Genomic DNA, 22,846 nt, shown 5'->3' with positions numbered 1-22,846 from the left:
AAGTCGATCCATACCAGGACTTCTTAAATGACGCCCCTGCACCACTTCGGGAGTTTTCAAATCAGGAGTAAACTTGAATTTCTCAGGGAGCCAGGTTTGGCTTTTGCCAGGAGACATTTCAAAAGCATTTATTCAAATGGCCCTTGAACTCTGTGCATCTGAGTCTTCAGCTTGAGCCTGGGCCACGCTGGCTCCCTTACGGTGGCCTTGCTACCGACAAATGCCACTTTGCAGGGCTGTGGCACTCGGTTTGTGCCGTGCATTTGCTAAAGCACATTCATAGGATTTCGGACTTGAGGATTTCTCCCATAAATTCAGGGCTGGTTTCCCAGAGAGTTCCTGCTGCCCTTCCTTTTCCAGAACAACAAGGACTTGGAGCACTTTTTGTGATTTGCCCCTAACTCTTAGTAGTCTGTGTTCCTTTAAGGGACCAAGAAGGCCACCAGACTAAAATACCTTGCTCCTCTGTGGTGGATTTTTAATTCAGTTTCCCTGCTTTGTTCATCCTCCCGCTCAGCCCCTTCTACCTCCTGAAAACAAATCTAAGTGCCTTGCGATTTCATAATCACGAGTTGTCACTTTGGGTTGCTGCCGGCAATATCCCGGCTTCTCTTATATTGCTCTTCTCTGCTGCGTTTCACAGCAGACATTAAGCCCTGGCTCTGACAGTGGCTGGTGTCTTCCTTTTCCCCATGGGACAACCTTTCTTTCACCACTGTGCTATTTAGTCATATTTGTGTGTCAGGAACAAGCAGGAGCCCTTGTTTCTGTGAAGCATCCAAGATCTGATTGACAGGAGCAGGTTGCAGGCTCATGGAAAAGGCCATGTTTCAGGCATTCACAAGATTATGTTTGTGTGCCGCTTGCAAAGAAAACGAGAGCGCTAAACCGGCTTGCAGCACAAACTGGGCTTGTACATAGGGTCCAGTCCTGGGAGGTGCTCCAAATCGATTGCTGCTTGGACATCAAGGTACTTGGAGGGTACTGAGCGTCTCAAAGGGAGACCTCCATACCTTTCTGGGTTGAGTTTGACCCCCACACCCACCGAAGTCAGCACTCAGCACTGCACAGGATGAGCCCGTGTTTTTCAATATATCAAGAGGATAATGAGGTAAATAGCAGGCAAGTTCTTTGCTTTATGAGACACACAGCAAAGCCAGAATGCAAATTTTAGTTCCTTTCAGGCGCTTGGTGGTGGGATTTACATTCAGCCCTTAGATCTGTTCCTTCATGCACTAAATAAACCAACAGTGCAGGCAGCTAAAAGCCTAGCAGGGGTTGCAAAAAGTGTGCATCGTCATTAGGAATAATACAGTATTATAGTAGCACCTAGGAACCCGACTGAGATTGGGGTCCTGTTGACATGCAGTCTCAATTCCTGTCCTGAGGAGTTTGCAGTATAAAGAAACAAGAAACAACCGGAGATTGAGAGGAAAGAGGTAAAGAGCAGTAAAGGATTTGCATTAAGTCACACAGCGGATCAGGGGCAGGACTAGAAATTCAAGGTCCTGGTCTAGTGCCCTCCCAGGTAGATCGTGCTGCCTTAAGGCCACTTCAAAGTAATCCAAGATGTTCTTGCATTAGCATTGTGGGGGAAGAATCTTTTTACATAATCCTTTTCTGCCACTGTCCCTTTTAACAGGATTAAGGGGGGGGGTTCTGTGTTTTTTTTAAAGAATCTGTGTCCCGGCTCATTAAGGTTACCCATTCAGACATGAAGATCATGTTGGTTTTAAATGTCATCGCCGCACTTGAACCAACCAAAGGATAATACCGTTCCTTTCATGTTTTGTTGGCCTAACAGCCGCGCCAGCCTCTGTAGGGGAGGAAAAGTCATGCCAAACTCTGGCTGTATCGCTCAGCCTCGGTGAAGCAGAGTGGAGGGTGAGGGAAAGGAACATTTTGCTTTTAAAAGGCCCTCTGATTTTCATAGCTCCATCCATGGTACTTGGTGTTCGCTTGAAATCATTTAGACCAATTTCTGCAAATAGTTAAAAAAATAAAAATAAAAATGCTGCCTGCCATGCTCTTAGGACTGAGGATTTATACAGGAGTAATGCTGAGCCTTTGGATGAGGTCTCTACACTGGGATTATAATTCCAGATTAATTGCATAAGTGTGCGTGCGTGCATGTGTGTGCGTGGGTGGGTGAACACTGGGATTTGCGTGCACGTGTGGGTGTGATTTTGATTGCAACCCAAAGGAGTTAGGTACCCAACTCCCATTGAATTTCAGTGAGGTTTGGATCCTTAATTCCCTTACGTGCTTTTCAGCACTCCTGCCCACATCCTGGGAACAGGGATTATTGAGTGCAAAAGCAATATTATGTCCTGTTACCTAAATGGAGGCTCATGATCTCCCCTTGCCATGTCTGTGGAGCTGTCCTGGTCAGCACAGAAGCTGTACATCCTATTTGCTTCCCATAGCTCAGGTGGAGATTTTTGAAAGGGGAAAATGAAAACACCGAGTTCATCCAGGAGAAGGGCATTGCAAATGCAAACCTCTTAAAGCATTTCACAGGTTACAGAGCACTATTGAAATCTAACAACTTCTGAGCTGTTTTTACAGCACACGGGGAAAAGCTGTGCAGGGTAGGACAGGAAGTGGAGAGATGCACAGTATCCCTTTGGGACTGTACTGCAATTTAGGCAGACTGGCAGTCAACACCTGTTGACATTAATTGGGATGTAATAACCACATAGAGCGGAGAACCCACCCCGGTGTGTTTTGTTCGACTCTCTTGGCAACCGGAGAAGTGCTGCTGGGTGGAAGTGCCGAGGACCCAGCCTCGGGGCCGGCACCAGGGAGTTCTTGCTGCGTGTCGTTAGCTGCTGGACGGGATCCTCAGAGTCCGACCTGCCTTGCAAAAAAGGAGTATCCAGGTCACAGGAAGTCTGCGTGGTTCAGCTGCCTTCTTTTACTGCAACCCATAACATTTCTCATTGATGTCTTTATTATTATTCCTTCCTTGGGCACAATGCCTGTTATGCAGTGGGAGTCTTGACTGAGTAAGGACATGAGGATTAGGCACATTTACAACCAGTTCTTTGTTGCAGGCCGGGCAGTGGAGTTTGTGCCATGTGTCACTTCCAGAGCTCTTTATGTCTAGATTTATTGCCCCTTATTAGACTTGGCCTCATTGTTGCAAAGTACTGATGGCCTCCCTATAGGTAATGCACTGATTGGCTGGACAGGAATCAAATGACATGAATACACTCATTAATTTTAAGCTCCCCCAGGGTTGGGACCGTCTCCTATTATTTGTTTATGCAATGCCCAGCACAAAAACATGATCTTAGCTGAGGAACGTACTAGGTGTGGCCATGATAATAGTCATACACTGAATGTACCCATTCATCTTCTCTCTTTGGCTTTACTATAGGCCATCAAGTACTCGAGCAGCTGCACCCTCTTCCCTCCATCCTCTTCCCATATGCATCCGAGGCAGCGGGGATGTGGGTCCATCCCGGTCAGGCAGGTTGCAGGACCCTGATGTAGTTATTCCATCAGCGCCGAGTCCTCCTCCACGCCCGTATCCCACTTGGGCTGTCTTCGGCGCTTACTACAAGCCCTTTGGCAGATCCTTCTCAGCTGCTCCATGATCTGCCGGTCCATCTGTCTGTCTAACCTGTAAGCCTGCAATCTATGTTATTGCTCCGTTTATCTGCCCCGTCTTTCCTGCTCATCTTGCTTGCCTTTATTTTCTTTTGCATATTTAGTTGACTAGTTTTTCCTCCGTTTCATTTCAAAGTGGCCTGTCCCTGAGCTCTATTCCCTGGCCATTTTAATTATCCTCTTCAGACCTATAGAAAAGCCCCCAGTATTCTCACTGCTTATCATTGAATATATTTCAAAATGTAAAATACCCATCAGGGATTTAAGGGGAAAAAAAACACAATCATTTTTTCCAGAAACGTTCTTTAAAAATAAAACTTCTACGTTTTATCTTTTTTTTTTTTAATGAACCATTTGAAGAGGACCATTAGGACAATGAAGGGACAGGACTGGGGGAAAAAAAAAGGGCTTTAAAATAATAATTGGTCCCACTGAGAACAGAGATCATTCCAGGTTTTTAGTGTAAGGATCTTGCTGAAGTTAGGACTAGGTTAAATTACTCTGCTTCTTAAGAAAAGTGATGGCAGGGTTATATAAAGAACTACAGGAGAGCCCTGACCCTTCTGGTCCGCAGGGCACCTTTCTGACACAGTTGTGATGAAAACACACATGACGACATATCAGTCTGACCTGAAACTTCATGGTCATTTATTTCTTTGGCAAAATTAGTTCCCTGGATGTGGATGATAGTCTTCTCTCTCCCATTTCCAAGTGGAAAGTTCACCAAGGTGCTAGGGCCTGCGACTGTCCAGTTACAGGGATTGATGCTGTGGGATGCTCTGCTGATTTGGGGGAGGGTTATTTTGGTTTTATTTTCCATGTGCTAGGATGTCTAGGGCCAGGTTATTGGTTAGCATTAACTAGTACTGTTTGTTATGTGTACCACAGTACTGCGTGGTGTTCCCTAAGGAGATGGGGACCCGGTTTTTCCCGGCACTATAAACATGCAGTAAGTGGCAGTCCCTGGCCCAAAGAGTTTAGGACCAAATCCCACACCACCCATTCAGTGCTTAAGTGTGACTCTAGTCTACCCTGTTCAAGACCTCGAAAATCCATTAATACAGGGCTGTCAAACTTGCCCTGGGTACTGGGCAGGAACTGGACCATGGGGCTTTTCGTGGCACTGCATTGGGGGGCAGCAGTAGGGGTCCAGCATTGGTGGTGGGGTCAAGTGGCCGCAGGCTGAGCCCTCATTCCCCTGCTCATCTCCTCTCTGCTGCTGACAGCAATGTCCATCAGGGCCCAGGGGCCCTGATTTTTGTGACAAGCCATGTCTCCTAACCCCGTCTCCCAACTATTGGTAATCCAGCAGATAGAACAGCATCTAGGCTGGATCTGGCTCATGAGCCATATGTTTGACACCCCTGTATTAATGCATCTGCTTTCCATCCTGTGCCCCATAACTCATAAAAAAGCGTCAAGGAGGTGGAGGACCTGCCCAACTGTGGTCTGAGCAATTTTTCAGGGACTTGAGCACGGTGGAGAAGACTTGCAACTCGGTGCTTAATTTGAAAACAAAAGCAAAAGAAAAGAAAGAAGGTGGGGAGAGGGGTGGGAAGCTGGCAGGATAGTTACCCTTTACAGACAGGTTTGTGAGGCGCGGAGGTATTCTCTTTTACCCTAGCAAGCTGAGGTCAATCAGGAATTGACTCCAGATCACCTGAGTCCGATCTCCATACCTCAACCCCAAGGCCGCTCTTCTCTCTCCCTCCCTCCGTCTCTGGTCATCTATTTTCCCCATCACCATTTCTCCTCTAACTTTGATCTTGAGCTTCACTTTAGGGCGAGCTCCAAAATGTTTCAGGGCAGTTCGGCTCAAACTGCCAAATCCTTCCGATTTAGGAGGGAATCTTTTCACCCGAAACTACAGATTGAGCCAGACGTGCACATATCTGGGCTGAAGTTTTTAGGTTTTCCAAGTCTTGAAAACCTTTCTCTGAACTTAGCTTTGAATTCAGTTCCCTGCAGACTCTGATTATGCTGTTGGTAATAATTTCCCACCCACCTTGCCCAGCACAGGCACTAGACCTGGTGTGCTGTACTCTCTGATCAAACCTGTTACATCTTGCCTGTCGGTGCAAAACCTGCCAAGACATAATACCGTGGGGTAGGCAGGAGTCATCACCGGGGTAATTGCCTGGCTTTTTTACTGCTCTGCCTGCATCTGACTAGTGGCTGTCGTGCTATGCTCTGCCAGACAAATTTCATCGCCATGCATGTGCGGTTCAGGTTGTATAACGTTTGTTTACAGCTGCTCCATCTGCCTGCGACCTCCCCTCTGGCTTCCTGGACATCTGAAAGCTCACTGAGCTCTCTGTACCTATCTGCCTATCATTAATTATCAAAGTAATCTCATTTAGGGCTAGACGGTGGGAGCTGCAGATGCTCAGCGTCTCATAGGATTTGGCCTTTCAGGGTTTAAAGAGTATATCTCAACCACAAGTAAAGCACAAACTCTGTTAGCAACACCCCCGTCCCTCAGTTATGAACTGTCACAAAATCCTCTGAAGCTTGTTAGGGCCATTGTGTTCCCAGGCGGTGGCTCCGCTTTGCATTTTTGAAATGCCAGTGAGATCAGCGGCAACCAGAAGAGCATCTCTCATCACCATGGCGACTTCTTCATCTCAGTTTCTAGCTGGAGTAACCAATGGCCGAAGGATGCAGGATTCTTTCGCCCCCCTCTGAAGAGAGAAGAGCAAGAGACCCTGACCCAAAAGACTCCGAATGGGTCTTGACGCAGGCCAGCCCACCACAGGATTGCATTCACACAGTCAAGCCCATCCACTCCACCTAGAAATCCCATCATGCATAGGCAAGATCTTAAATAGCTAGCCACATTTCTCTAGGCACTTTCCATTTGGGACCATTAATCAGCTAACCAGTTAGGAACACACGAGCAATGCTGGAGAGTTGGCAGCATTAACTTCAAAGAAAAAAAAAAGCAAAAAGCAACCTTGCTTGACCGTCTTGGAAACCTCTGCAACCTTTGGTGGCCAACTAGCCTTAATGACGCCGGCAGCACCACTACTACCCTACTCCCTGGTCTTGTACCACAGATGTGACTAACGCGTGTTGGCCAACAGAGCTTCACACTTACTCAACAGGAGCAAACACGCCAGCCCAGGCCTCGTGCCAGCCTTTGTCACATGGCTGTTCCCCCGTCCTTGACTCGGCGGCATGGTGTCTATGCTTCGGCAGCTCTGCATACCTGCCTAATTGCAAAGAGACAAATATTGCTGAAGAAGCAGAATGGCCTCTTGATTGGAGTGTGATAGTGCAGTTGGGTGTGGGGTGGTGAGAAGCCACGACATGAGGGTTTGATCTCTCTTTCTGCGTCGTGGGTAAATTCTGGGCTGTGCACAGGTTTCAGTAGGGGAAAACTCTTGACTTCAGTGCTCCCTACAGTCTGACACTGCTAATGTGGGACTTTTATTCCTGCCCTCTTAAATTCAGGTCAGTGAGGAGAGGTGGCACAGCAGTAACTGGAGTTACAGTAAAAACTGGCAAGAGCCTGTTTCCTTACGTACCTATTTATAGCCATTCCTGAGTGTAGGGGGTTCCAGGAACGCAGAGGACATTTTTAGAGACTGTTTTGCAGGGATTTGGGAAGTGTGGTCATTCTTAATGCAGGAGATAGGAGCTACGTCTGCATAGGAGCTTGGTCAGCAGTCTGTGCCTCATTCTCCCCAGCTGTAAAATGGGCATTGTCCCCCTGCAAAATTTTGCAGAGTGCTTTGGAGAGCCTTGGATTTAAAAAAAAAAGATGTGTGGAGGAGCACAGTGGTATTATCTTGCTAACTTAGAGTCAGTTTGGTTCCCTCACAATCCTGAATGGGAGATGCATATTACCCAAGATAGACGTATGATGGAGGCATGCAGTTTATCCATCAGACCTAGTAAAATCCAATCAGAGGGAACGAGGCTAATAAACTTCACTTCCTCTTAAAGGAACGCTGACATAATTAACCCTGAGATGCCTGGTTCCTGGTCACTTGGAAGGGATTTTATATATATATATGCATGTGTGTGTATGTGTATAAAATATGTTGATACAATACATTAGCACTGTGCTAAAATAAAGGGATAAGTCTTGGCTCACAAATGCTAAGGGCCAAAGTCTCATCTCTGTTCCAGTGGTATAAACCCATCGAAGTAACTGGAGTCCGAGTGTAAATGAACTCAGAATCCACCTTGTTGCACTCCTTGTTTTGTCTGGAGCAGGCTGTAGCGCAGCCCCACACGGACCGCACTGCAGGCTGACTCAGCAGACGTGCTGGGGCTTGATGCAGCATGTGAAAGGTAGCTCAAACAGGTGGAGAGGAGGTTACACAGGTTCAAGAGGTGTCTTGCAGGGTCAGTGGTTTGCAGGTTTTGAACACGCTTGTTCGTTGAGGTCTGCCAGTGGCCAGCGAGCATCCCACCAGCCGTGCTGTAGGCAGGTGCTATAGACTAAAAGGTTTGCCTTGAGAGTCTGAGAGGTACCTGAGGCTAATGGTTGCAACACGGAGGTGCAGCTAACCAGCACACACGTTGGAGGAACACTTTTTCCCGAACTACAGGTAGAATTACCGAGTGGATATGCCCCAAACAGCATAAGAGGGCATCTGGTGTAATTCCAATAAATGGATAACATCCACTCCATTTTCAGATGTACCCAGCGGTACTGGAGGCAGGCCTGCCTTGGTGCTGGTTTCTACTTTTCCTGTTTGTTTTTAAAGTACCCGTGTTTGTGCTTGCAGTAGAAACTGGCCTACGGCAGTTCAAGGCAAATGCCGTTGAAAGCTCTGGTCAGCAAATATAGGGTAGGACATGAGAGTGAAGACCAGGAGTGTCCTCCGGCACTTGAGGGAGAACAGCAGTCATCACTAAGGACCATTGGGGACCAAATTCTTGGAGGACGTGGGGAAGCAGAAAAACAACCGGACCGGCAGCAGGGATTAAGGAGAAAGAAGACTGACAGGGAGTGGAGGGGAAGGAAGAAGAAGGATCACTGGTAGGGAAAAAGAGATGGGTAACAGTGATAAAGAATCAGCATGAAAGAGAGGAAATGATGAGACTGAGCAGCTCATTAACAGGTGAAGGAAGGATCAAGGGATCTGAGGAAGGAAAAAAAAGACCCAGATTGATTTGTTCCCATAGGTACTGGTCTAGTTATTCACAGATGTTCGGGTCGGAAGGGACCTCAACACATCATGGAGTCTGACCCCCTGCCTGGGCAGGAAAGAGCGCTGGGGTCCAGCCAGATGCCTCTCCAGCCCAAGGGTCTTTAAAAGAGTTATGGTACTAAGGAGAAGAGCAAGAAGGAGGGATGGGGGATGACAGGCCATGGAAGGGGAGTGGCAGCAGAAGGGAGCAGAGATTTGAGATGGGGTTGAGAGAGGCCTGGCAGGAAAGGAGGGGAAGTTGCAATCAGGAGCTTCAGCAGTGTCACTGGGCCTGGCTGGAGGAAACGCAGAGAGATGCTTTGCTCCTTTGTGGGCATACCCTTTCCCTGGGCAGGGTATTGTCAGATACCTAAGGAACATGCCACAGTGTCACTAATGAAGGGAGCCAGTCATCACTGAGCCTCTATTATTTTTTTTTTTTTTTTTAATAGATAACCCTACTGACAGCAGGCTGGGGATTGATTGCTGCTAGTCCAGTCCGTGGCTGCTAATACAAGGAGGTCCCTTGCCCGCTGGCCCTGCGCAGGGGGAAGCCACAGCTCTGGAAGACGTGCAGGCTGCTGCTACTGAAAGCCTGAGAGGCAGGGGATTAACTCTCCTTTGTTAAGGAACAGCACTGGAAACTCTAGGGAGCTTAGATTATTTTCCATGCTGGCATCTGGTCTCGGCAATTTGAGTGACATCAAGTGTGAGGGAGTTGTGTGCCACCATGTCAGTACCCAGACTGGCAGTGCCAAGCCAAACACCGCACACCAGCCAAGACCATGCAACAAAGGCAGATGGTAGGAACTGACTCATTAAAATGAGAAAACAAAAGCAAATCCCCCTTCTGGACAGTTTTATGAAGAAACAGAGCAACATTGTTTAAAAACCTACAGTATTTTTCTAGGCTGACCTTTACTCCTGAAGTTGTATCTGCTTCACAAGAGCAGCTGTGATTCATGCAAAGAAAACCCTGTTGTAGGAGGATGCTGCGAGGATGCAGGCCATCTTCCTCCATTTTCTAGAGAGGATCTTGGCAGGATTGAACTGCAGACAAGGAGCTTCCCAAAGCAGGCCGTCCACGCCATCCGTGGAAATTCATGAGATCATGGCTGCCTGGCGCCGTGGGCTGGCAATGATCTCCGTCCCGTTGACTTCAAAAGGGACTTGCAGCTGGGGACGTGCATTTGGGGCAGTGGGCTCAGTGGCCAAAGAAACTTTGGTTGAACCATATTCCTACAGAAAGTATGAACCATACTTTCTGTAGGAATATGGATATGGATGCTTATGCATATGGATGCTTTGCTAAAATAGTGATTTTCACCAGATTTCCGTGTTGCAGGGGAAGGAGGAAAAATAGCATTCTAGCAGCGTTTAAATATCTTATGTGTACGTTTTTGGAACGAAGCATTTCAGGGTTTCAGTTGGCTCTTAGTGGGGCCATACAGTGTCCTTAGATAAGTAATAGGATTGTAGGGCGGGAAGGGATCTCAGGTCATCGAGTTGGGTCCTCTGCTCCCATGGGCAGCATGACACGCTGTCCAGTCCATAACCTGGTCAAGTCACTAGGCTTCCTTTGCCGCCACCGGTCCTACTGGGAGGCTGCTCCAGACACGTGTTCTCTGATGGTTAGTAGCAGTTTTCTCATTTTCTGCCTAAATGTTATGCCTGGCCAGTTGATACCCACTGGTTCTTGGGTCAGAGCAACTGTTCCTCCTCCTGATGCATTCAGCGATAGTCCCTCGCAGTCTGGGCTTTGCTGGTTCAGTCTCCTCCATTGCCCCGTCTGTCCCTCCAGTTCCTCTCTGTCCCTGCTCCAGGTTGAGTAACGATACACTGGCAGGAATGAAACCAAGCAGCGTGATTAAACCAGTATTTTGGGCTGCGAAGCAATGAGTTAATAAGACTGTAGAAGGAGCAGGGTCACAACGCTTCCAAGCCCATTTTTCTTTCCGTTTCAGAAAATAAATATATACATTTCTAGAGATTAAAATGAGCAAGTTCTCTCCCAAACCCTGGGAACGGGGATGTTTCGAGTGGAAACTGCCATTTGACCTTCTCCCCTAGCTGTCTCCAGTCAACCTTTTTTGCTTGCTTTCATGTCAGCATCGGGTCAGGGTGACGGGTCATTGTCTGACCTCAAGTCATAACAAAGAAAGGGAGCGGGGCCTCATCAGGGAAAGCAGCAATTCCACATCCTTGGTTTCAAAACTGCGGATCTCCTTGGATGTTGAGACACTGGGGATTTTCTCCTTCTCTGTCTGCCCCCTTCCTTTAGCTGGTAGCTGGTTCATAACCACAGACAGCCATGAAAATATGGGTGGCCTTCAGTGGGATTACAGACTTATTTACAAAGAGCAAAATGATCTCACATACACAGCTGCTCCAAAAATGTGAGATGTCAGCATGCAGCGTGCAGGCTTGGGAATATTAGTCTTGAGACTCAGGCAAAGCTGGTACATAATGAATCCTCTGTCTGTGCATCTTGGCCACTTTGTTCACGGGAGAAAGCACGTGTGGCAAATGCTGAGAGGCGATGAACTAAAATCATGCTTGCCACAACTCTGGGCTTGGGGCGGGGGTTGGTTTTGAACCCCATCTCTGTGGCTCAGCTCTTTTGACTCGGTGACGATGCTCCGGCAGAACCGTGCAGGAAGCATCAGCAGGGCCCTAGATCTAGATCTGGGAGCAAACATCCAGCAGGAAAGAAACGCCTCCCAGCCACCCACAAACTGTTTCCAGGAAGGCCGAGCAGTGTTATACTCCCCTTGCTCTTGTGCAGTATAATGACGGCAGATTGGGCAGTAACAACCCCAAATGATCTTGATTTAGTGTGCTAGATGCTGGACTCCTGCTGACTGTACTTTGCAGGCTGGGAGAGAGGCTGAAGCCTGCTGTGCATAAACATTATCCAGCCAGCCAGCCCTCCTTTCAAAGCATCTGGGTGGACTCGGGGGAGAAGGAAGCGGATCGGAGGCAGATAGCACCCTGCTAGCTGGGGTCAGGAGAGGCTGCAATAAGAGTCGAGGTTGGTCCTGCTGTTGTATCGCTCAGGTGTAAGGAAGAGCGCTCTGAAGCTCCCAACTCCGATTCCAGGATAGATGCACGCGAGGCTGTAGAGAGGCATGTCTACAGGGTCCTCCCAGAAGGGGCAACCAGGCAATAGCCACAGCTGGCTCTATGGTATTTGGTGATGGTTTCATCGTGCTGTATTCATTGCATCGATGGAGGAGGGCTGGTTCATGTTGAAGTAGCTAGGTGCTCTGGGTGCCTTTGCTCAGTGCATGAGCTCGGACATATCAACTCACATTTCTGCGTTTCAGTTTCCCCACCTGTAAAATGGAGCTAATGCTTCTGCACAGGTGGTGAGGCTAAATGCACCACGGTTTGCAGAGATCGGTGACTGGAAATGGAAGCAGAAGGACAAAGGTCTGTGTGCATTTGGGTGCAAGTAGGTATTGTTTCAGCTCCTAGGGCTGAGATCCTGGGGGTTCACATTTGGCTAAGGACACTGATCTCTGGACTCTTTCAAAAAACATCTGGATATTTTCCTTGCTGGGATCACTTGATCCCAGCTGACTTCTTGCCTATGGCTGGACTCGATGATCTCACGAGATCTCTTCCAGCCCCTAGTGCCTATGAACTCACCTTGCCTGAGGAGAGAGTGACTTCACTCGTGCTAGTAGCTGTGCTCAGATGTCCCATGAGGAGCCACACCTGTCAGCCATTTCCTAACACCAGGCCTAAAGGTGTTTGTGCATGAGTGGGGACGATAAAACAGGTGTATCGCAGGCTGTGCCCTATGGGCTATGCTCCAGATGACCTGTGCTATCTTCTTTCAGCCAATTACCGACCAGCCTTGACCGGCTAGCAGGACAGTAGTGCAAAACGGGGTCACCTGAGCCCATCTGGATTGTGTTTGCCCATCTAAGGGCCTCATCCATCCATCCAATCAGTCAATATTTATGGCTCCATCTTTGCTATTACAAGGAGCACTAAAAAGATGGACATAAATCTGTGCATCCAAAGTGCATCTGCCTGGTTGTCCACCTGTCTGACAGGGCAAATCAATTACAAATAGGGTCTGGTTTTGAAGACAAGAGTTGTAAAATGTGCAATACACAGCCCAAGGCATAAAAACAACTAATAGTAGGGGATATAATTAAATCAATGGGTGTGTGTAGGGGGAAGCACTAGAAATCTGCTTGATTTTTCAGGTGATGCCTATTCCCCCTGTTCTCTTCCTGCTCACATACTCCTTCTTTGGCCTACTTTTACAGACACCTTAACTTACAAAAGCATCTCCCCCTTCCTTTCCTCTCTGTTTTTGTTGCTGTAATCCTTTTCATTCCCCCCCTTACCTTTTCTCTGCTCTCTGTTCCCCTAAACCCACTCTGGACACATCTACTGCCATCTGATCTGTCCTGTCCTCCACCCTCAGAGCTTTCCAGGCAAGTGCCGTCTGCTCCCGAGATATGGAGTATAACATGCCTCACTTGGCATATTAATCTAAGTGAGGATGGAGGAGCTAGTGGGGAGTGCGGGGGCAGTGGGAGAAGGTGGTGCAAGACATTGGGTTGTGAATAGGAGTTTACCCAGTGTGCATATGTTCTCCTACGTTGTTAGCTCGGTAAACGCCTCTTGTAGCCCATTTGAGTCTGACCGTATGAGCAGGGCCATATACTGCTTTAGAAAAACTTGCTAGTGACTTAAAGCTGATGAAAAGGGGCAGGTTGTCATCCCTAGCGATTTAAAGCCCCTAGTGAATAGAAGCAGGGCTAGCAGCACAGGGCCGTCTCCTCCCCACACACAACGTACCAACCTTGACCTCGGAGAGACCACGTCTCAGCAGTTTGGTCCCCACGGCCTGTTGGGAGACCACGCCGTGAGTGGTAGGGGTGGTTTGTGCTGTGGAAGTTTACCCAGTAACAACTGCTCTGTGAAAAATCAGTGTATTGCACATACACAGTCAAGCAGGCAGCAGATGGGAGCAGCTTTCAGTTACTTCCAGACTGTGCTGGATTCAACCAACAACTCACAAGGCGCCGTATTACACAGCTGCTCTTCTGAGTCACTTATTCGGTCCGACGCAGAACTGCATGACGCCTTCTGGTGACTCGGTTTCCCCATCCTTGCTACCAGCAGCGGATCTGTACTACAGGTAGTACCATTATAGGGAGAAGGCTAGTGTTGGGTGCAGCCAGCATATAGCTAGGGTTTGGGGGGCATAAGGCAAACAAGCTGTGTTGTTTGCTTTTTGTATCCTAGTAGCATTAACGTTTTAAAAAAAAAACACCTTCGTGGTTTTGACTCCTGCATCCTGTTTCCAAAGTGGCTGAAGCCTAAGCGGTGCTGAAAAGCAACAAGAAATAGAGTCCAAAGTACCTGAGGCCACTTTGAGAGTTGGACTTAAGAGTCCGGGTCCTTTAGGCGCCATTGGAAATTTAACCATAATGATAAGGGGGTTTGTTGTGGTAGGCACGATGCGGACCCAGCGGGAGAACATGTCCCAAATAGTCGAGCGCAGTAGATAAGGCAGACAGAAGCGCAGAGAGGAGAGGTGACTTGCCCAAGGCCAAATGGTAGCTCAGTGGCAGAGCTGAAAGAGGCCCATGTTGCCTGTCGAAGCGTCCACTGACCCAGGCAGCGTCCCAGGTTACTAATCGATCCGTGTTAGCCCTGCGAGCAACCTCCCCGGTTCCAGGACAGGTGTGGCAGACTGGATGGCATGTTCTGATGACAGGATCAACACTTGTTGGCAGCAGCTGGTCAGGTCCCCAGTGCTGTGTTAGTCCCAAGTGGCTGCTGGGAGCAGCAGCTAAATACACGGCGTGCAAATTGTTCCCAGGGGAGAGGCTGCTGTAAGGAGTTGTTGCTCTTACCAGACATTGCTGCAAACGAGCGTGGACTGGACTCGGGGTTTTATTCGTGCGGAGCAAGGCTGATCTCAAACCAAATCTCTCCCCCCTGCTCCCTGCAGCACCTCTGCTCCAAGGTCACCCCAGCTGCCTGAGGACGAGCTCGGAAATCAGGTGTTAGGGATGGCAGGGCAGGGCAGGATCCTCCCCCGGCCCGGGGAGGGGTTGGGCACTGCACCAGGTGGAGCCCGCCGAGCGCTCCTCGTTCCCAAGTCCCTGCTCCGGGCACCTTAAGCAAGGGGCTGGGCGAGTCCCGGGACGGGAGGCCACACCTCCGTGCCGTGACCTCATGCACAACACGCTCAGCAACCTGCGAAGGGGTCAGATTGCAGGCGGCACAGGTAGAGCCCATCGCACTTCCTGCCCTGCCGGGGAGGAGTCTGGGGGAAGGCAGGGAGCAAGGCCGAGGGAGAGTGACAGCCGGCGATCTCTAGCCATTCGGGGGAAAAAAACCCTCCCACCATGAAATCGGACAGAGAGGAGAGCAAGCCCGGTACGTGCGTGCCACCGGGATGCCACTGCCCTGCCCAGGCTAGACACGGGTTAAGCGAGGGCTGAGCTTGCAACTGTGTGCAGTTGTGTGCAAGGAGCCGAGCGAGCGAGTCTTCCTTTCAGGCCTCGCCTATTGTCCAGCGGTGCTTCCCGCGGGTCCTCACGTTAATTGAAACAGTCTTCCAGTCTCCTTCCTCCCCGCTTCCCCCCCCTTTCCCCTTCCCTCTTCCCCTGCAATCCTCGGTGCTCTGATCCGGGCAAAGCTGCGTATGGAAAAGGAGAAAAAAAAACCCACCCCGGTCTGTTAAGCGCAAGCATGTGTGCGGAGCAGATGTTGCAAGGGAGTCGTGTGGGAAAGTTCTTGCTTTTAAAACTCACAAATGACTTGTTAATTTGCTCGGGGATGTTTTAACCGTTTGCGGGACTGCCCTTGACTCTCTCGTAGCGCGAGGAGGAAGGCCCGATGCCGGGTGTTTTGAGAGGTGGGCGTGCTGGGATCCCACGAGCTGCAGGCCAGGAAAAAAAATAACTCCCCAGATTTCAGGTAGGTGCGGGCGCTCAGTCGCTTAGGTTCAGGATTGCAGCGCGGCGAGGGGAGTTTTAATATCTGCTTTGAGGAGTGCTTGCCTTTAAGAGAGTGGGAGCGGCAGACGTGCACTCTTTGCCTGGGCTAATCTCGACTGGCTTTGATGCTTTGATTCCGATGAGTCTGATTGCGGGTTCATTTATCTGTGCGAGGTTTTAGGGTGTGTTTTTTTCTGAAGTGTTTAAGACCACTTGTAAGCCCGGGCTCACGTACTGCCGAGTTGTTCAGTAAGTGGGTTAGAAAGAGCTGGCTTCCTTTGTAATTTTATTTCTTTATTTTTTTTCATCCTGGAGGATGAAAGATTGACAAGAAATGGGGAATGGCTGCGTTTTTCCTTTGGCACCTTGAGAGATATAGAAAGGGACATTACAGCGGTAGGAGGGCACAAGCGGTGTTAGGCTGTTTTGTATATCGTTAGCCCGTCTTGCGTCACGGCGGAAACTGGAGAGAAGTTTAAGTTCATAAACTGGTTTGTCAATGTGCTGCCAGTTTATAAGCTGACCCCTCCGTTTGACCGGGACGGCTGTTCGGGAGGCGTTCAGGTCGGGGCCACGGGGAGATGAAGCTGAGGAATTTTCTCCAGCTGCCTCTGCGAAGTACTTCCTCTTTCACATGCTGACGAATCAGACCCGCAATTAAAGAATTGGGAGGGTTTTTTTGCAAAAAACTAGTTGGTCTAATAAGAGAGATCACCTCTCCCACGAGTCCCGATTCCTTTTGCCTCTAGACCAATACAGCTGCAACCTGGATGCCTGATGAATCAGATTGAAATTTTGATGCAAAGCGCTGCTCGAGTAAATCCTCACCCAGTGTAACTCAATATACCTTCATTGATCTGACCCTGTATTTGCAAAGGAAGATCGCTATAAGTGTCTTTCAGGTTTCTTTTTCTTCCCTGTGCTCCTACGAGCACCCTCTCAAAGTCGAGTCCTCCCGTAGTGGACTCTGTCCCGCAGCACGAGAAACCTTCCAGCCTCCATGTAGCCCCGGAGGACGGGGAACAGGGAGCTGCAAGGAGAATCTGATTGGTTGAACTGCGGATAGACGTGCTTGGTTTTATTGTTATTGTTTTAAAAAAAAAAAGTGCATGTAGGAAGTTGGGAAGGTGTCAGGTGAGCGTGATATAAATCACTTCGCGGTGCGGGCCATGGGTTTGTATAGTGCCCTGCCTCATACTGAGATTCGGTCAGCGTGACTAGTAGTGCTGTTATCTCCTGTGATAGTGCGATACCGTGCTGTGTAATCAGGTGCAGCTGTGGTCCGAATAGTCTGTGTTGTAGCTACACGTGTGTATCAATATAGATAAACGCACATGCTCTCTGAACACAGCTTCTGAAGAATTGCAGGGTGCAACTTAAAACAATTTTTTTTTTCCTCCTTAAATCAAAGGATTGTGACAAATCGGTGGCAAACTGTGACTTCGGGTCTGTCACCCTGCTGGACAGCTTGGTCACTTGGGACTTCATGGCAATAGTGGAGGAACAAACATAGACATTAGTTCCCGTTTGAACTAAAGTAAAATCCTCACTAATGCTGTCTGTCACGGTAATATGGCAAGTATGAGAGCACTCCAGCTCCCGAAGAGTAGGGGGCAGTAGTAGAGATGTGCATGTTCTTGCTACCGCGTGTTAGATGAAGTGGTGATGTATCTGTGACACTTTTGCAATAAGCCCAGGCAGTGCTTTGAAAAAGTATATATGAGTTTTATAGTCTTAAAAACTTCTAGGAGGAAATGTGGCTTGGGTTTGGCTCTCCAGACTGGAGAGACACGCCATACGTAGAGGTGTCTGAAAAGGTGGTAAGATGCCTCTGTTGGGAGTGGTTACAACACGAAATGGGCACCTGTTGAGTAGACCGTAACTACCACCACTCTGCACTCCAGACGCCTAACCGCCTTAGCAGATTTGGCCCTTAATCTCTAGAGACCTTCGTCATTCATCTTGTTGTTTGGGATGAGAGGGACTAGATCAAATTTAAACCCAGGGGTCAAACCCCTCCAAAAAATCTAGTGGGCCTCTGCAGCTTCTTAGTTGCTCTGGTAGTGAGCTCAGCATCCGCTTTTCAAGGGATTTTTAAGCTGTTGGCTCTTCCTTCTTCTCCTGCCTGACCCCATCCAGTGCTGATCTCAAAGGCAATTGAAGCCGCAGAGCACTTTCCAAGGTAGGAACTCGAGTTACTTTTTCTTGTCATGCCTGATCCTGTTGACCAAATTGAATCCCCTCTCTTTTTTCTGGAATTAGTTACAAACGTAGAAGGCTTATTATTAGCATCACTCAGTCTCCTTCCCTCTGGACTTTCAGCCAGTCTCGGTTTATAGTTTCATAGTAGGTAGGGTCGGAAGGGACCTGAGGAGATCATCTAGTCCGACCCCCTGCCATGGGCAGGAAAGAGCACTGGGGTCAAACGACCCCGGCCAGATGTTCATCCAGCCTCCTTTTAAAGACCCCCAGGTAGGAGCCAGCACTACTTCTCTTGGAAGTTGGTTCCAGCTCCTAGCCGTCCTGACAGTGAAGTAGCGCCTCCTGACGTCTAGCCTGAAACTACCCTCCGCTAGCTTGTGTCCGTTGTTTCTTGTAACTCCTGGGATTACGCAGGAGAACAGGGACTCCCCCAATGCCTGCTGGTCCCCCCTGACTAGTTTGTAACAGGCCACCACGTTCCCCCTCGGACTTCTCTTGTGGAGGCTGAACAGGTTCAGGTCCCTTAGCCTCTCCTCGTAGGGCCTGCCCTGCTGCCCCTGACCATGCGGGTGGCCCTGCTCTGGACCCTCTCCGTGCTGTCCACATCCCTCCTGAAGTGCGGCGCCCAGAACTGGATGCAGTGCTCCAGCTGCAGCCTGACCAGTGTCGCGTAGAGGGGGAGGATCACCTCCTTGGCCCTGCTTGAGATGCATCTGTGGATGCACGACAAGGTGCGGTTGGCCTTCCTGACCGCGTCCCCACACTGTCGGCCCATGTTCATTGTGGCATCAGTGATGACTCCAAGATCCTTTTCTGCCTCTGCACTGATGAGAAGGGAGTTCCCCAGCCTGTAGGTCTGCTGCTGGTTCTTTCTCCCCAGGTGCAGCACCCTGCATTTGTCAGTGTTGAAACCCATCCTGTTCTCATCCGCCCACCCCTTTAACCTGTCTAGATCCGCTTGCAGCCCGTTCCTTCCTACTAGCATACCCACTTCCCCTCACATCTTAGTGTCATCTGTGAACTGGAACAGGGTGCTTTCTACCCCCTCGCCCAAGTCACTGATGAAGATGTTGAACAGCGCGGGTCCGAGGACCGAGCCCTGGTGACCCCACTGCCCACATCCCTCCGGGTCGAATAAGACCTGTCCACCACCACCCTCCGGGTGCAGCCCTCCAGCCAGTTAGTGACCCATCTGACCGTGTAGGCATCAACACCACTGCCTCCTAGTTTCTTATTGAGAATGGGGTGAGAGACCCATTTAAAAACTGGCAAGCTGGGCGTGGAGCAATGCATCTAGTTCTGGCTTCGTGATCCTGAATGGAAAACAAGCTAAGGAAAAGCTCAGTCGTTAGCCAAGGGGAATATCCTGGCAGTTCATTGCTTCCTTGAGGTCAATTAACTTTTTGGAGCCCTCTGGCCCAGCGAAGCTTCCTCATCAAGTGGATTGTAAATGCCAAGGATGTTTGAGTGATCTGATCCTTCCGGGTTTTTTCTCAGCCCTGTTTGGCTGCCTAACAAGCCTTTTGCCCCGTTTCCTTCAGAGATTTTCCCCTGGAAACTCCTCCCCTGCGTTTCAGCATTGTGTGCAAGATATTTCATTCCCATCCATTTTTTTAAGACCCTTTTAGGGCAAAGCTGATGCCAAATGCAGTGTGTTTTTAAAAATAAAAAATTAATTTATCCAAATGAATCCCGGATACTGACTTTAACTACAAAGACGCTTCTTTTTATGTGCAGCACTGTGATAAGTCACGAGAAGCTGGAAGTTAAAGCTGTCTAGCCACTGACTAGTGGCAAATATTATATTAAAATTTCAGCTTTCAGTTGGGAAGGGAATGTATCCCTTTATCCTCATAAAGGATATTGGCTGTTGAGATATTGGCTGTTTGCAATAGTGTCAAGCCTGAAGTGGAAGCGGGGCTGAATGCAATATAGAAAACAAAATGACATGATTTTGTATCCGTGGCAGAACCAGACTGATGGGACCAAGACCGCTGCTTGAATTGCATGACCTTTGGTGGAGCGTGGGTCATCCGCCGTGGTCAGGGGATGCTCGACGCACTCCTGCGTATACATTTGGTTGTTTTTCAGAAGTGCCATAAGGCTCGAATGGCCTCGCTCTGTTCTGCCAGGCACCAAGCAGCGCAAGACATTATTAAAAATGTTGTGTCTTCAGCCAAATTCACATCTCGGGAACTGGACTTCCCCATAGCCAGAATTCATGCCTCCTCCCAGGTGTCTCTCTCGTCTCATCGATTGAAGCATTTTTTGGAGCTCCTTACCTGAACTGACTGTGGCATCCTGCACGATAGGCAAGGTTGCCTTTAATTTCCATCCAAGATATTTCTTGGGCTTAGCTAGAATCGTTCCCTGTCTTTTTAACATTCCCTTGCTGCCGTTTTCACCTTTTCTATTGATTCATTTAGTTTATCCCCATCCATAAGGCATTTGTATCCTCCTCTTTCGAAATCCCTGCTCCCTTTCTGGATCCAGCACAATAATAAATACGCTTATTCATCTTGAAAAGCTGCCCCTGGAGCACTGCATTCTCCAGTGCGAGAGTGATGATAAACTTTTCAAAGCCCTCTTGCTTTAATCCTCCCACTCTGTGTGTGATGTTGATTAGGGAACGTGGAGGAAGGGACAGGCTTTTCCTTGTGTTTGTAGAAAGGAAGAGTGGTCCAGTGCTTAAAGCCCTAGCTTGAGAGGGCAGGTTCAGTTCCCCGCTTTGTCAGAGATGCTCGGTGCAGGCAAGACGCTCGGTTTGAACATGAGTTGCGTTGCAGAGACGGGGAGGTGTTCGGGCACGGCAGTGTCGGAGACACACAAGTATGGCGGATGGGTTTGAAGAGCATCTGGTACGGTGGGATTCCCAGTTCCCAGCAAGACCCTCTGGGCTGTAGCCCAATAATAGTCACCTTGGCATCGATTTAACTCATGCTCCCATCACCAAGGGTCATTTTTCTCCTCCTTGCCAATTTGCTGCCCAGATACTTCTCCCATGTTAGCGGCTATTCTCCTTTCTCCCGCGCAACAAGGTTCAGCCTCTCTACAACATACTTCTTTTGCTCTGCCTTTTTTCCAGACAGTTGAAAAATGTCGATGCCCGGTGATACATAAACCTCCTATTCCCGCCTGTGGAAACAGGCACTCTTGGAAATCACAGTTATGCTTCTTGCTGTGTTGCCAGCAAAGGTGTCTTTGTTTTTTCTTTATAACTATCTCTATTTCTTTCTCAGGGAATTGCATAAATGCCACTGGGTTCTCCTCTGGACTCTTTTGTTGAACTTCTTCAGCAAGAGCCATAACCTTTGCTCCCAGCAGACTAATCATTGTCCCATTAACTTGGCTTTTCTTTTTGGACTTTATTGGAATGTCTATCTACCCCGGGCAGCTCATGTCTCTATTTGTCTTTGTCTTATTTATACCACAGATGTGGTCAGGAAAGCCATCAAATATACTGTATCTGTGCAGTAACTCAAAACCATGTGAAAACTGGTTTCAAGTTTTAAGTTTCCGTGTAGTATCACACTGAGGCCTAGTTCAAACCAATCTAAGCAGATTTATGGGTTTGCATTGAGAGTAGAAATGCCTCTGAACTTCAGAGGAGGCGCACTTCCTTTGTGAACAATTAATTAAGCCTCACCTTTACTCTGTCAGCTCATGCGCTGTCTCTACTCCCATTCCACAGAGAGAGAAACTGAGGCTTCATCAGGCTGATGCATCACTTATATACAGTCCTAGAAGAAATCTTTGCAAATGTAACCTGGATCGCCTCCGTTCTTGCAGTTTAGCCACAAGACCGGCTTTCCGCCCTTTTGTAAGTGGGCAAAAGCCAAATTGAACTAAAACAGAATGGGGAGACCATCTTAAAAAACCAGTTGTTGAATTTTAATGTGTGATATGCACGCAGTATAACTGCAGACAAGACCTACAAACCATGTCCATGGCTCTGTGTAATGTGGTCACGACAAAACAGTAACGCTGTAAACTGACCTGTCGCTGCTTCTTTTTTATGTGGCGCTTCACAAGCTTTTTTTTCTGCGGGTATTGTCTGCTTCACCGCCTCTGCTTGTATTGTGTTGATCTGAGCCATGAACTGTGTACATGATTTTTCAGCCACCGAAGAACACTTAAACAAACAGCTCCAACTTGAAGGGAGGAAATGTCTTAATCAGCATCTTTGGAGTTTGCACTTAGGCAGTAAACGTTGCATTGATGAGTAACTTGGCTGTGTTTTCCTAACCTCAAATAAACACCATGTTCCACGCACTAGCAAATTACTGGATGCAATAAGGAATATTACACCTTCTCTGTCAAGCTCATCTCTTTGCTGTGATGAGATTCCATTATGAAAATCACAACCACTAATGCAATCTCAAAAGAAAAAAAAAGGGGCCATCACTTCTACGGAAACCCAACCGCAGCTCTGATGTACCAGTATAGCAATGCAGAGCTATCGTGGCTACTGTGTAAAACCCCGTGGACTAGGCTTTAGGGTCTTCAGTTCCTGGCTCTGCTACTGGGTGATGCCGAGTCTCGCCCCTCTGTGCCTCAGTTTCTTCATCTCTAAAATGGGAGTAGTCACCCTTTTCTCCTTTGTAAAGGCTTTGAGATATACTGATGAAAAGTGCTGCGTAAGAGCTGGGTATTAGTAGTATCCAGGAAACGAGGGAATGCAACTGCCCAGACTTGTTCAATCAGCCCAAAGAGTAAATAGCAAGCAGAAATGGAGGAATTCATCTTGAGTCCAGGATTCGTTTGGAGCCTGATTCAACAAGGTGTGCTTAAGCCTGCGGTCATTTTAAGCTAATGTAGCCAATAAGTACCACGCGGATTTGAAACCTGAATTCTAAAATCATGAGCCTTAATAATAAGGATTGCTTTTGAAAAATGCTGGTGCTGTGA

General features: G+C 48.5%; 1 protein-coding gene across 7 annotated transcripts in view; it reads left to right on the top strand.

Moving 5' to 3' along the window:
* The window catches only part of KAZN (kazrin, periplakin interacting protein), a 236,425-nt gene that overhangs the window by 86,933 nt on the left and 126,646 nt on the right, over positions 1-22,846 (top strand). The window contains exon 1 of one of the 7 annotated variants that reach the window (XM_025198098.1): positions 9,241-9,562. The exons of 3 other annotated variants lie outside the window; for them this stretch is intronic. In XM_025198098.1, the coding sequence (XP_025053883.1) occupies positions 9,490-9,562 (73 nt within the window). In that variant the 5' untranslated portion in view covers positions 9,241-9,489. Of the gene's footprint in view, positions 1-9,240; positions 9,563-14,928; positions 15,174-15,518; positions 15,717-22,846 lie in introns of those variants that run through there. 3 more of the 7 variants (XM_025198106.1, XM_006018825.3, XM_025198099.1) reach the window with 3 other exon arrangements.

The sequence above is a fragment of the Alligator sinensis genome, unplaced genomic scaffold (assembly GCF_000455745.1).
Source record: "Alligator sinensis unplaced genomic scaffold, ASM45574v1 scaffold569_1, whole genome shotgun sequence".
NCBI lineage: Eukaryota > Metazoa > Chordata > Crocodylia > Alligatoridae > Alligator > Alligator sinensis.
Note: the sequence above shows the minus strand (reverse complement) of the source record. Positions and strands in the feature narration are given on the sequence as shown.